Genomic DNA, 14,278 nt, shown 5'->3' with positions numbered 1-14,278 from the left:
TCAGGGGAGGCGGACGGCTGGCAGCCCGTGTGGGGGCCACACTCACCGAGCGACAGGGAGGCAGGAGGGGGCGCGGGAGGCTGGGCGGCAGCACAGGCTGAGCCACACGCTCGGAGGAGCCCGCGCGGGGCCCCGGGGGGGGTCGGGGCTCGGCCTGCGGTCAGGTGACGGAGGAGGTGTTTCTCCACACAGAGCCTGGGTGTCCCCGCCGGAGACTGGGCAGCAAAGAGAGGACGCAAACACAATCGGAGGGCACGACATCCCGGGACGGACGCAGCCTGGTTCCACCGCAAAGCCAGAGCCACGAGGCCCCTGGGCGTCCAAAGCGCGTGCGGCACGCCGGCCTGCCGCGTCGCGGGCTCCAGCTGCAGCAGAGCTGCCCCGTCGGGGCCCTGGGGCTGCGGTCGGCTCGGCGGGCACTGACGGCAAGCGCCGTGGCCGGGCTGACACCAGCCGCCCTCGCCCCACTCTGCTTGGACGCGCCTGCAGTATCTCCTACGTGAACTCTGTTGCTTCTGGACTGAGAAACTGGAAACATACCACCCAGAACGGCCTTCTCTAGACCTGAGAGTGGGCACAGACAGGTGCTGCCGGCCCGAGAACGCTGGGGATACTCACGTCCACCTCTCCCTGGTCGATCACGTAGAAGTTGTCCCCTTCGTCCCCTGCGAGGGAAGGAAAACAGACGCGTGATGCGAGGAGGCGGGCTTTCGTCTTTCTGGTAGCAAACCACCTTACAACGCTGCTTCCCAGACCTCTGCCCAGCAAGGCCGAGCCTCACCCATCTTTCAAAATCTGTAAGTGGGAGCTGTGCGTACGAAGGTGCAGGACGCAGTGGCCTACTTCACCCTCGCCAGGAAACGGTTTCCGCAGTCAGGCTGCAGAGAGTCCTCTCCCGACACCGCTGACAGCTGAAGTCCACGGCTGTCGAGCCTCCAGGACTCAACACAGCTCCTCAATATTTTTAACCACGAGAAGGTCCCCCGTGGCTCAGCAGTAAAAAGAATCTGCCTGCTGATGCAGGAGAGACGCAAGCTCGATCTCTGGGTCGGGAAGATCCCCTGGAGGAGGAGATGGCAGCCCACTCCAGTATTTGCCTGGATAATGCCATGGACGGAGGAGCCCGGCGGGCTGCAGCCCGTGGGGTCGTAAAGAATCAGACGTGACTGAGCGCTGATGTTGTCAGAGCATATTAGCACACACTAACTTGTGAAGTGGACTGTTATGCAGGGTCATAATGACCTGTCTCGAGGACAGACAATAAGCGTTTCGTGATAAATACATTCGTAAGTAAATAGCCAACCCTTCGCGGGGGCTCCGGCCCCGGGGAGGAGGAGCTGGCGGCGTACCTTGCTGTATGACGGTCTCGCCGGCGATGTGTGTGACGGGGAACATAGCGTCGAAGATGTCGCTGCAAAGGAAAGCATGGCGTGTGGGGGCCGTGGGGGCGCTGGGGGCCGCCCTGCCCTCCACGCAGCTCCTGCTCCCCGGCTCGGAGGCGATGAAGACCCCAGGGACCCGCCAGCCCTGGGCTCAAGGCCCCTCGTCCTGTGCAGCCTGAGGATTTATGAAGACGGGATCATTTGGGACAGACTCCACTCACGGAAGACAAAGCAGATGGGGGCCGTTCCCACAAGGACACGGCGACCAGTCCTGACGCCTTTTCTACCTCTTTCCATCTAAGGGAGCTGAGATGCTGGACACAGAAACGGGAAGAGACCAGACTCTCTTAACTGCTCGCTCGATGGGCACAGAGGCTCGAGGCTGGCTCCCCACCGGGCAGCCTGGCTGTTTCGTCTCCCGAGTCTGCTGTGAGATGGACCCTCAAGCGGGATGGGGGTGCAGGGAGCCGGGGATGCCCTGCCGGCCGGGGGAGCGTCCACAACCACCCAGGAGCCTCCTCTGGACAGCAACCAGGCGCAAAGGCCAGGGTCCGGACACCGGAACCTAACCACCAACCCCCATCCCTGGGAGGCCACCCACCCCCGGGCACATGTCTCCCCAGAAGAGAAGCAAGACGCTGGGCCCCTTGGGCAGAGGGCTCTCAGTGGTCTTGGAAACGGGTCAGTGGAGGAGCCCCCAGGAAACAGACACGGGCCGGAGACCCAGCCCGCCTGCACCCGCCCGCTCCCCGGGCCCAGGAAACAAACACATCTGAAAGCTGTTGCTTTCGTCTATTTAAACGCTTCTTTGTCTCCCTGGGGGCGGCGGGGAGCAGGTGAGGGAGGGTGGGGTGCGGGAGCCCCCAGACCAACCCGCACGGATGCCTTCCTCTGCTGGGCTGAGTCCCGCTCCTGCCTGCAGACACACCTCAGCCCCTGAGACCCCCTCCCTGACACTGTCAGTGGGGATGAAAATCGGTGCCGCCACTATGAGAACAGTATGGAGGCTCCCGAAAAAGAAGAAAGACAGAGCTGCCGTATGATCCTGCAGTCTCACTCCTGAGAGCGGGACTGGAGAGAATTCTGATTCGAAGAGACACGCGCAGCCCAACATTCACAGAAGCAGTGTTTACAACAGCCGAGACGTGGAGGCAACCCAAGCACCCATCAGCAGAGGAAGGGATAAGGAAGGCTCGGTGTGCTTATACAACCGAGTGTCATTGCTGTTTCTGTTGTCCAGTTGCTCGGTCGTGTCCAACTCTTCGCAACCCCATGGACTGCAGCACGCCAGGCCTCCCTGTCCTTCACCATCTCCCAGAGCCTGCTCAAACTCATGTCCATTGAATCAGCGATGCCATCCAACCATCTCATCCTCTGTCGTCCCCTTCTCCTCCTGCCCTCAGTCTTTCCCAGCGTCAGGGTCTTTTCTACCCTGGAATATTACACAGCCATAACAAAGAATGAAAGAATGCCATCTGCAGCAACGTGGATGTATCTGGAGGGCTTCACGCTAAGTCAGATTTAAAAAATACCATATAATCTTACTTATATATGGAACCTAGAAAACACAGCACACCAGTGAATATGACGAGACAGCAGCTCACTCAAAGGCACAGAGAGCTGGTGGCTGCCAGTGGGGAGAGGGGGCAGTGCAGGGGGAGAGAAGGAAAGAGGCACAAGCCGCCACGTAGACAATGAGAGGCTGCAGGGATGCAGAGCACAGGGCGCGCAGCCAGCATCCTGCAGTGACTCTAGATGGAGCATCTCCCTCAAATGCGGGCCGCTATGCTGCACACCCGGAACACAAATCATGAATCGACTAGAGCTCAATTAGGCGAACTGCACTGATGGACCCCAACTCGGTACATTTCTGGGAGAAAAAAAAAGACTCATGCAAACAGAGCCACTCCACCTTGGGCTTGTTATTCTCAGCCCAAGAGCAGTTTGGATGCTCGTCACAGCTAATTCCAACAGCACAGACGTTTTGGCTTTTGTTTATTTTAAGTCTAAACCCCACTGCCCAAGTGCCATTTTAAAATAAGGCTAGTGCTTGACTTGCAAGTAAATGTTCGGAGCACATCCCGCTGGTAAGTTACTTGCTCTGACCTTGGAAACCAGACATCCGAAGCCACTACGGTCAAGCCAGGGGCCAAGGCCACCGAGCAAGGCGCTTGGGAAAACAATCCTGAGACGAGGAGGGAAGGAGCGAGCAAGGCGCTTGGGAAAACAATCCTGAGACGAGGAGGGAAGGGGCTGGCTGGGCCGGGGCTGGGCCTCAGCCCTGAGGTGCCCCCCACCTGGGGGGTGGGCGCTGGGCGTGCCTGGTCCCGGTTCCTGGAACATCCACCCCCGGGAGGGCTGCACCTCGCTGACACCTTCCAGGCCGTGATAGGCTCCCTGCCACCTGCTGTCCCCATCCCGGCAGAAGCCAGAGCCTGGCCCTGCAGCCCTGGGGTGAAGGCAGACTGCCACGGAAACCAGGCCTTGTCTGGAGGGCCACCTCTGCAGACAAGGAACATTCTCTTTGATGGTCGGAGAGCCCCCACTCCTGGGGTGAAATATCAGCCAAGTTCTTCCAGCCTCTGTGACCCGACTTCAAACCTGCTCTCAGCACGGCTGGCCTACCGGATTTGACCACGTGGAGCTGGGGGCTTGGCGTGCCCCAAACCCCAGGGCCCAGCAGAGGGGCTCTGCGGTGGCCCGGACCAGCCTGGGCGGTGCCGTGGCTCCCGCTGCCTCCGACGGTCACGTGAGCGCTGCTGGGGGCCACCGGCGTCTTAAAGCCCAGATGCAGGTTAGCCACCTAAGTTCACAGCAGTGGGGCTCGCTCTTGTTGAAGAGCCCTCCCCCTTCTCCCTTCCTCCCCGGGCTCTGGGGCTCATCCTGAGATTTGAGAGGCTTCCTTTTGGCTGTGGGCTCCCCTGAGGGCTCAGCTGGTAAAGAAACTGCCTGCGACGCAGCAGACGTGGGTTCGATCCCTGGGTCGGGAAGATCTCCTGGAGAAGGGAATGGCAGCCCACCCCAGTATTCTTGCCTGGAGAATCCCATGGACGGAGGAGCCTGGCCGGCTCCAGTCTGTGGGGTGGCGAGAGTCAGACACGACTGAGCGACTGGCCCGCCACCACCACCTTCCCTTTGCACGTCTCTCTCACAACATGGAACCTGGAGGCGTGTGTGCGCCTTAAACCCCCAGGCGGCGCCATGCCACGGAGCCCGCCCCGCTTCTTCCGTGTTTTCAGGAGCGCATCTGGCTGCGTCTCGCCGTGCCCTCACACGGCAGGGAGGGAGGCTCTCTGGTGTCTTATTTACTTGCTGCGCCGGGCCTTACTTGGACCTTTAGTTGCGAGACGTGGTGTCTAGTTTCCTGACAAGGGACTGAACCCGAGCCCCTGCAGGGGAGCCCCTCGTGTCTTCTTATCCCATCGCTGGGGTCCCACCTCACCTAAACCCCACCGCCTCCCAAATGCCTCCAGGAGGCATCACTTCAGCAGGTGAATCCGGGGCACAAGGCTGGGTCCAGAGCATCCTCTGCCAGACATTCCCGTGAACACATTCGGACCTTCTGTCCACAGGAAGGGGGTCTGGCTTGTGTTCCCCAAGGGTCAGCTGATGTTCCCAACAACATCCACTGATTGCTCCATCTGGGGTTTACGGCCTGATGGTTGTGCCCCTCCAGACTCATTTGAAAGCCATACAATGAGCGGGCAGCTTTCTCATTCTCTATTTTCTGGAGCCACTTGCAAAAGGATGGACGGTTTGCTGAAGTTTTCACAGAATTCATCCATAAAACCTCTGAGACCCGGGCCTCTTTGCGAAGGGAGGTCACCACTGAAATTTCTGAGTGCCCTATTGATTGTTCATGGGTCAATGGTGCCCCATTTTCAAAGTCAGCTCCCAATATCTAAAAATTGAGAGATCTATAAACATCGTAATTTTTGTTTTTTCTTTGGATGGGATAAAAAAAAGAATACCTAGCAATGCCTTTGTTCTCGTGAAGCAAGAACCAGGCCCCTCCCCACTGGCGGGAGCACAGGCTGTGTCTGCAGGACCCCCGTCTCCGGGCCCCGGAGCCCAGCCTCTGTTTGCAGCCCCTGCCCGAGGGGCTCCCCGTGCAGAGGGGTGACGGCTGTGCATGTGGCCTCCACCAGGCGGGGGTCGTCCCCATGACGAGCGCTCCTCGCTGGCAACCAGGGGACCCGCAGCCACCCTGAACGCGCCTGAAGGGACCGGGGGCTGAGCATCCAAGGAGCTCGCCCACGGGGCACCGGGCACAGCCCCGGGCACCACAGGAGAGCACCCAAGAGGGCGATGGCCCTGTCCGTCCCGACCAGGAGCCGCCATGGCGACTCCTGCTGGCTCCCAATCCCGGGCACATGGGGGCCCCTTCGCCCAGTCCCAGGAGGGGCGCCAGCGGCGCGCCCCGCCCCTGGAGCTCAGCCAGTCTCGTGATCTGGCCACGGCCTTCCTATCCCCTTTTATTGGCTGACATTTCTGATAAACTGCCGAACGGCTGCTGCAGGTGGCCTGCAGGGTGAACACCCCCCACCCCCACCCCTGCAAAGAGACCTGCGGAAGCAAACAGGTTGGACCAGTTCTCCGAGCAAGGCCAGAGGCCACCTGAGTGCACCCTCACCGGAGGGAGGCGCCCACAGCGAATGGAGCCCACAGCGAATGGAGCCGCGCCTGCCCCCTTCCAAGGCGGACCCAGCAGGTGGGGTGGCAAGAACCCCTGCACCCCGCCCCGGACCCTGGCAACATGCCCTACCTCCAGCCTTCTGTAAACATGGGGAGGGGAGTCCCCCGAACCCCAACGATCTGCCCTTCCTCCAGCATTCTGTAAACATAGGAAGGGGGAGTTCTTGGGACTTTGAGCAAAAGCGCTGTGACAGGGACCACGGGACCACCTCCAGTCCTAAGGGGAAAACCTGCATTAGCAGTTCCAACATTTCTGTGTCTTTATTTCTTTAAACACTTTATTCTGAAAAACGTCCAACTTTCCGAGGCACGGGGGTGTCAGAGCCAGGACGTGTGTTTCTGCCCCCGCTGGTGAGGTCACAAGAGCAGGGCAGAACAGGGCACAGGCGCTCCTGCCCCGGGCGCGTGCCGGGCGTACGGGACGAGCACCAGCGCCACGTGAGCTGAAAAAGGCCCCGTGGGTGCAGAAAGCGCGCTCGAGACGCTGAAATGACGCCAGAAGGGGGAGGGGCACACCTGACCTGGACGCTGCGGCTTCCCTGGGCTCACGTCAGCGCCACTCACACTCCAGGAGCCAGGCCCACAGGCAGAGCCCTGGGGACCAGCACCACGGGACGCCCTGCTTTCTGCCGCCCGTCGCGGCCCCAGGGATGAGGGGCTCTCTTCGTCCACTGGAGCCAGCGCCCTGACAGGGTGCCTGGCTTGTGTTTAGGCTTTTCCACTGTTTGGGTGAAACTGACTGCAAGTTTCCAAATAATTCTCTCGCAGCAGCAATAACTCAGGCGTAGCTGTCCACGGCACGGAGGCAGGGCTCCTGCTCCCTGCTGGAGCACCGAGGGCACGGCGCTTATAAAACCCTGGGAGCCTCTGCCTCTGGGGACCGGAGCCGCCGAATCTGTGGCTGCCTCCTCAGCCACGACGCCGGGCTCTTCAGAGATGCCCAGGAATGCGTGACTCCATGGGGACATTCACGGGGCCCCGGGATGACAGGTGAGTCCGGCTGCACAAAATTAATGCACGCGAACCACACCCAACCGCCCCCTCCCCAGACCTCGGCGGAGCTAAGCCAGAGACCAGCGACAGGAAGGCGGCTTCAAGGCCCTGAGTCCCGGAGACGAAGCAGCCCCCTGCTAAAGGGCACGTGGTTAAAAGAAGAGGCTTCGGAGAGACTGAAAGTGTGTTTAAATGAAAATGAAAGGCAACTTGGCAAAATCTGAGGGAGGCAGCAAGGGTCGCGCTTGGAGGGGAGGTGCGGCGTGGGACAAGCACGTCTGAGAAGGGCAGAGACCAGGGAACTATCAACGGAAAAAGAGCGGCAACCCCAGAGCAGGCGGGGAGAGCACGAGAGCAAGGTTCACAGCAGGAAGCTGGCAGGGAAAGCCAGTGAGACCAAAGCTGGCTCTCTGGAAAGATTAAAAAGGCCTATAGACCCCTAGCCGTGGTAACCAAAAGGGGTGGGCAGGAGAAGCTGAGACAGAGAGGACACATGGATAGCCAACGTCACAGACCAGAGAGAAGGCATCACTACAGATCCCGTGGACTGAGAAGCATCAGAAAGGGGGGCTGCAAACAACTGTGTGTCCACAAATCTGACAACTTGGAGGAAAGAGATTAGTTCTGTGAAAGATACAGCCTGCCGAAACACACCCAAAAAAACAGATAACACAGCCTATGAAAGAAGCTGAATCAGTAGCTACTCAGCTATCCAGACAGAAAGCAGCAGGCCCAGGCGGACTCACGAGCGAGTTCCACCAAAGCTTTAAGTTAGAAATCACATGAATCCTCTGCAATCTCTTCCAGACACAGAAGCAGAGGCAACACTTTCTCACTCTGATTCTGAGGCCAGAATCACCCTCGCACCAAAACCAAAGAGGCTACAAGAAAGGAAAATTACAGACCGTTGTCTCACGAACACGAATATAAAAATGCTCAGCAAAACACAGGCAAATCAAACCCAACCCTGGATTAAAAGACTTATACACCACGGACACGCGGGCTTCATTCCAGGCATGCAAGGTGGGCTCAGTGTCCAAACATCAAAGATGACACATCGCACACCAGGGGTAAAGACGGAAAATCACATCAAGAGACGCCTAAGGAGCGCTTGACGAAACTGAACATCCATTCGTGATTTTAAAAAAATACTCTCAGGAAAATAAGAACATGGAGATCTCCCTCAACTTAACAAAGAGCTCCAGAGACCCTACAGTGCACACCACACCTGGCGGTGAAAACCAGGATGCTTTCCTCTAGGGCGGGGACTCAGGCCAAATGTATTTCCCTCACTACTCTTCATTAAGGGCATACTGGAAAATCCCTAGGACGCAATAAGATAACAGGACGAGAAAGGAAATAAAGGGTCAGAGACTGGAGGGAACTCCCTGGTGGTCCCGTGGTTAGAACTCCGGCCTCCACTGCCGGGTGCCTGGGTCCAATCCCCGGTCAGGGAACTAAAATTCTGCGAGCTGTGTTGTGCAGCACACACACACACAAAAAAACGGCACAGACTGGAAAGGATGAAATAAAGCTGTTTGCAGGAGACATGAGGCGAAGGTGAAGTCGCTCAGTCGTGTCCGACCCTTTGCGACCCCGTGGACTATAACCTACTAGGCTTCTCCGTCCATGGGATTCTCCAGGCAAGAATACTGGAGTGGATTGGCATTTCCTTCTCCAGGGGATCTTCCCGACCCGGGGATCGAACCCGGGTCTCCCGCATTGAAGACACGGCTATGTAAAAACATCCTGGAGAACCAACAACAGAACAAAGCCTATTGGGATTAATGTCATTACAGCAAGGCTGTAAGGCACACGGTTAACGTGCAAAAGTCAATCACCTTCCAGTATTTCAAATGGGAAAAAAAAAGTCCTACACCATTTACGTTAGCACACCACAAAAATAAAACACTGAGGTATAACCCTAACAAAGTGTGCACCAGATCAGCATGAGGAGCTACCAGGCTGATGAACAAAACTTAAAACCAAATAAACGCGCGCAGGCCAACAGCTGCGGTCAGCGCCAGAGGGGGAAGCCCACCTCCCCTCTCACCCCCAGCACAGACGGCGCGGAGGGCCCCTGCCTCCTGACCGGCGGCCGTCCAAGGGTTGTGGTCCCCATGGCCCCAGAGCCAGCTGCCAGAACCCCTGCGGCAGCCGTGGTTCTGACGGAGGGAAAGTACTCGGAGGCCCGTCAGGCCCGCGCCCACACTGCAGCTGAGCGGAGCTGCAGACACCACCGTCACCTCCGCGCAGCCCAGAACCCGGGTGCGGGGAGCCCCACACGCAGCCCAGAACCCGGGGCCTGGGCCCAGGGGAGCCCCGCACGCAGCTCCGCCTCTACAAAGCCCACTCTGCTGCGCTGGGCGTCACGACGCATGGGGTCTGGATCCTTCCTCAAGGATTTCTTTCCAGAAGAGCTGCAGCCAACAGTCGTCCAGCAGGGCCCAAGGTGGGCAGCGGCCCCCAGACCAGGGGGAGGTGCACACGAGAGGGCGCTGGGGCCCATCTGAGGCCCAGGCCAGGGTCACGCAGCCTCCCCGCCATCTGGAGAGAGGCAGGCACGGCCACCCTGCAGCCTGAGAATTCTCAGCTACACAGTGGGGTGTCCTCGCCGAGCACCCCAGAGGCGCCCTGAGCTCTGTGGCCTCACCTGCTTCTCTCCAGCGGCCCTGCACCCACTGCCAGGGATCCCCGGCTCCTCCCATCACCTCCCTGGGGTCCCACCCCCCGGGCTGACTCCTGAAGGCCCAGCCGGCCTGCACAGACGCCGCGCCCTGGGAACTCCAGGTCGCATGGGCTCCAGGACGCTGTCACCACGGTGCACTGAGGCCCCGCGTGGACCCTGACAGCTACAAAGCCCCATCCCTGTGACCCCACCCCGCGCAGGCCACATCCAAGGTCAGGCGTGGAATACGGGGTCCTGGTTCCCTCCTCCTTCCTCCTCACCTCCCAAGACAGGAAATGTTTTCCAGGATAAGCAGCATCTCGCTTATTTAACACAGCAAGCCTGGGGATCAGTCACGAGACCCAGGAGGCCCCGGCATTGCAGCCTCCAGATCAGCTCTGAGCACGTGCGTCGGGGAGGCCGTGGCGGCCCGCCAGCTCTGGGACACCCCCTCAGGCCTCAAGGGCAGGGGACGCGTGTCCTTTCCACGGCTGCTGAACCAGTTAGGGGCGGCCTCAAAGGGTCTGCAGCAGGCACCGCGGAGGCCCCCAGCCAGGCTGGCCGGGGGGCGGTGGGGCAGGAACAGGGCGGGTGAAGCTGGCAACCGTAGGTGAGCAGCCTGTAGGAATGGAGGGTGGAGGGCAGAGAGGGCAGAGAACCCAGCCGGTCATGGCGCCAGTGGACACCCAGGACAGCACCACGCCCAACAGCCACAGGAACATGGGCCTGCCCTTCGTTGGGGTGCCCTCCACACACGTCCCGGGGCCCAGCACAGAAAGGGCAGGGAGGCTCTGTCACCAACAGAGACGATCCCAGGGACAATCGCAGGGTGAGAGCCACTCGTGGGAGCGAGCACGTGGCACCCACGTGCCAGGCACAGGGTGGCGCTCTGGAGCGGCCTCCTCGGGCAGCAGCCCGCGCCCGCCGGAGGCCTGGCCAGCACGCACCCCGCCACCCAGGACGTCATCGCAAGCCACCGAGCGAACAGGCAAGGCAGCAGAGGCACCTGGAGCCCGTGTTCGCCAAGGGCCCCTCTCCTCTCCCTCCGGGTGCCACTCGGGACCCTGGCCCAGCGCGGGCAGCGCCAGCCCCACAGAGACACCAGCAGACAAGGCCCAGCCTGATGGCTGCCCCCCCGTCCCCCACTCAGAGCCCCCGGAAAGGCTGTTTCCAGGCCCCGGCTCAAGTCCATCACAGCCGCCGTGTCCACCCCCGCCAACGGCCCCAGGCCCCCAGTGGCCCTGGGAGCCAAGGGCCGGGTGCTCAGGTGAAGCCACCTCGGTCCACGCGAGGTCAGGCTCGGGACACGCCAGCCCCTTCCCCGCCAGGATCTCATGCGCCCGCCTGCACTTGCTTTGCTCCCACAAGGCGGTAAGGCCCAGGGCACGGCTGCGTCACGCCGGCTCTCCCGTGGAAGTGCCGGGGCGGGTCTGCCCAGCTCTCCCGGCCCAGCAGCCACGCCTTGGCGCGTTCAGCGGCACGGTGAGGACCGGGGCCGTCGGGGGCGCCACGGCTAGCCCGTCAGGCCTGGGAGCCACAGGCCTCAGCCCTGGGCAGACCTCAACCTGGACCCTGCAGGCCACCCGGGGCGCGGAACTGGGCTTGGCGCCACGTTCAGCCCCACCTTGATGCCCACCCGCCTCGGGCCTGGCCAGCGGCTTTCTCCTCCATGAAAGGGGCCGAGCTGTGACCAAGCGGACAACATGAGGAAATTTATGCGCCCCCTCCCCACCCTCCCCACCTACCGACCCAGCTCTGGGATGGCCCAAGGCCCAGAGCTGTCCAGACCATCTAAAAAGAGCCGCGGTGCGAGCTCCAGGACACACGTCAGACAGAAAAGGCGTGTGTGTGAGGAAGGGGGAGGGCGTGAGCCTGCGCCCGTGGACTGACTCGCTCACTCGCCTGCTGCTCCGGCCACAGGCGAGTCCAAGTGCAAAGAGCCCCCCAGGCCGCAGGGAGGAGCTGCGTGTCCAGTGGCGACGCGAGGTGGGTGAGGCTCTGGGACACGCTGCGCGGGTGGCGACAACTTTGAAGCCATGATCTATGTTAATATTTCACGTGGTTCTAAAAGCAAGCCTGAGACTTGAAAAACAACGCTTACAAACCCAAAGGAAACGCGAAAAAAGGGAGTGAAATGTGTGCCCAGCTGACAGCACCAGCTCCCAGGCTGCAGACGCCTCGGGGCAGAGTGAGCCAGAATTAAACCTTCAATGCTTCTGCTGACCACACCGGTTGTTATTCGAAGGTCAGGTGTGTGCGTGTGTGCATGCGCCCCCGTGGTGAAATGAAGCAAAGAATTCTTTTGCTGGCAGCATGGACAGCTGAGATAGTCAGCATGTGGGAAAAGAGATAAAGACAAAATTAATCACATTACTTTGAAAGGAAGGAAGGAAGGAAGCCGCCCTGTAGCCCTGAATTGAAACTGGAAGAATCAATACGAACGCGTGAAATATTTTACCTTAAAAACAGTCCTGATTCCGTCTGCAGAAAAAGCCCAGCAGAAGGACAAAGCAAAGCAGTGGCTCCCCCCAGAACGCGGTCTCTAAACACAGTCTCCCACCAAGAGGAAGACGTACGCGACAAGCCGGCCACCTTGCGAAGCACCACAGAGCAAGGAAAGGGACAGAGACGACGCGGTCACAGCAGAGGACGCAGGGGCTGCATGAAGAGGGCCCAGCAGCCACGAAGCGGCCGCTCGGGCGCCGGGCAGATAGACCCGCAGGGGGCGAAACACCTACGTGGACTCGAGTCGGGGCCCGGCGGAGGGACGGTGAGCAGCTCCGGGAGACCAGAAGTATTGAGGGCCCGTGAGGGGCAGGGCTCGAGGCGTGCTGCTGACCCGGCCCGGGGTCTGGCCGTCCATGCCCCAGCCCTGTCACAGCCACGGGCCTGCAGACACACGGGGTTCCATGTTCTGAATTTCCCACCATCGGTGGCCAGAGGTCATGCGCTGGGCTCCACGGCCCGTGGGTCTTCCTAAGCTGCGCTGAGACCCGAATTTGCTCTTTCCTGAGTAGACAGATCTGCGCCTGGGCACTGTGGAGCCCGTCCTCCTACATGGGCTTTGTCCATAAGTCCCCACGGCCCCTGGCTGGCTGCAGGCAAGGAGGGAGCCCGAGGCAGGTGGCCCAGGGCAGGGACAGGATACCCCAGCCCCTCCCAGGCCCCGAGGCTCTCCTCTCCCCACCCCAAGGGCGGCCACACCAGAGTCACCCCACTCAAATCCCCACCATTTCCACCCATGCCCTGCCCAGGCTCCAAGGCCATCAGCACAAAGCGTGCAGAGCAGCCAGCCTCTGGCCTCGGCCTCCCATTTCAAAGGCTTCCTCCTCCCTGGTGTTCTCACACCCACCACACAGGTGGCGGTCCACAGAGGGAACAGTCCAAGGAGGTGATGGTCCACAGAGGCCACGGTCCACAGAAGCCACAGTCCACAGAGGGCACGGTCCACAGAGGGCACGGTCCACAGAGGCGACGGTCCAGAGGCTGCGGTCCACAGACCACTGAGGCCACGGTCCACAGAGGCCGCAGTCCACACAGGCACTGGGCCAGACGTGTGTGGACAAACCAGGGGCCCCGATACCCTCAGAGAACAGGGACCCGAGAGGGGCTGCCACACCGAGGACCCGACCCCGCTGCCACCTGACCCCCGACCCCACAGGCTGCCCCTTGGGGCGCTGGGACCCCCCAGGACCCCGCCCTACGAATGGCTTCAGAGAAACACCATTTCCCAGCCCAGCTGTTCCCTAGAGCCCCAACCCCATAGGCCGCTCCCTGGGGTGCTGGGATCCCCCGGGACCCCGCCCTACAAACAACTTCAGAGAAACAGCCTCTCCCAGCCCAGCCGCCCCCCAAGCCCCGACCCTGCAGGCTGCGCCCTGCGGTGCTGGGACCCCCCCTCGCCGGGACCCTGCCCTACAAACAGCTTCAGAGAAACAGCCTCTCACAGCCCAGCCGCCCCCCAAGCCCCGACCCTGCAGGCTGCGCCCTGCGGTGCTGGGACCCCCCCTCGCCGGGACCCTGCCCTACAAACAGCTTCAGAGAAACAGCCTCTCACAGCCCAGCCGCCCCCCAAGCCCCGACCCTGCAGGCTGCGCCCTGCGGTGCTGGGACCCCCCCTCGCCGGGACCCTGCCCTACAAACAGCTTCAGAGAAACAGCCCCTCCCCGACCCCGTGATGGCTGCAGGGGCGCTGTGAGAAGGTAGACAGAGGGGCGAGCAGAAACAGAAGACCCGTGGTCTTCCAGGCACAACGAGGCGAGGCAGGAGGTGGACGGGCCTGGGAGCCAGGCAGAGCGTCCACCTCGCCGCTCTCTGACGAGCCGAGGGCCTGGCCGGCCAACTGCTGGACCTCATCCCATCACCTGGGAACGGGGCGACAAACGGCTGCAGAGGCACCAGCACGGACCCGGCAAGCGGCACAGCCCCACCAGCTCCAAGCACCGCGTCCAGCCACGGGTGGCGCCACACTCACTGAGGCCCAGGCTCCTCTGGGGCCTGGGGGGCTGCGGCCGGCCTGGCCCGGGGTCCTGTCCCAGGG

General features: G+C 61.2%; 1 protein-coding gene across 6 annotated transcripts in view; it reads right to left on the bottom strand.

The window, feature by feature from the left end:
- PRKAR1B (protein kinase cAMP-dependent type I regulatory subunit beta) overlaps positions 1–14,278 on the bottom strand; it is a 74,666-nt gene that overhangs the window by 28,779 nt on the left and 31,609 nt on the right. For all 6 annotated transcript variants that reach the window (XR_011252587.1, XM_069569729.1, XM_069569728.1 and 3 more), the window contains 2 exons: positions 1,350–1,411; positions 619–665 (listed from right to left, as the gene is read on the bottom strand). Coding sequence is in view for 5 of the 6 variants with exons in the window: in XM_069569729.1 (XP_069425830.1) it covers positions 619–665; positions 1,350–1,411 (109 nt within the window). In the remaining variant the exon portion in view is untranslated. The remainder of the gene's footprint in view (positions 1–618; positions 666–1,349; positions 1,412–14,278) is intronic.

Source organism: Ovis canadensis, chromosome 24 (assembly GCF_042477335.2).
Source record: "Ovis canadensis isolate MfBH-ARS-UI-01 breed Bighorn chromosome 24, ARS-UI_OviCan_v2, whole genome shotgun sequence".
NCBI classification, from domain to species: domain Eukaryota; kingdom Metazoa; phylum Chordata; class Mammalia; order Artiodactyla; family Bovidae; genus Ovis; species Ovis canadensis.
This window is presented reverse-complemented; position numbering and strand designations above follow the sequence as displayed.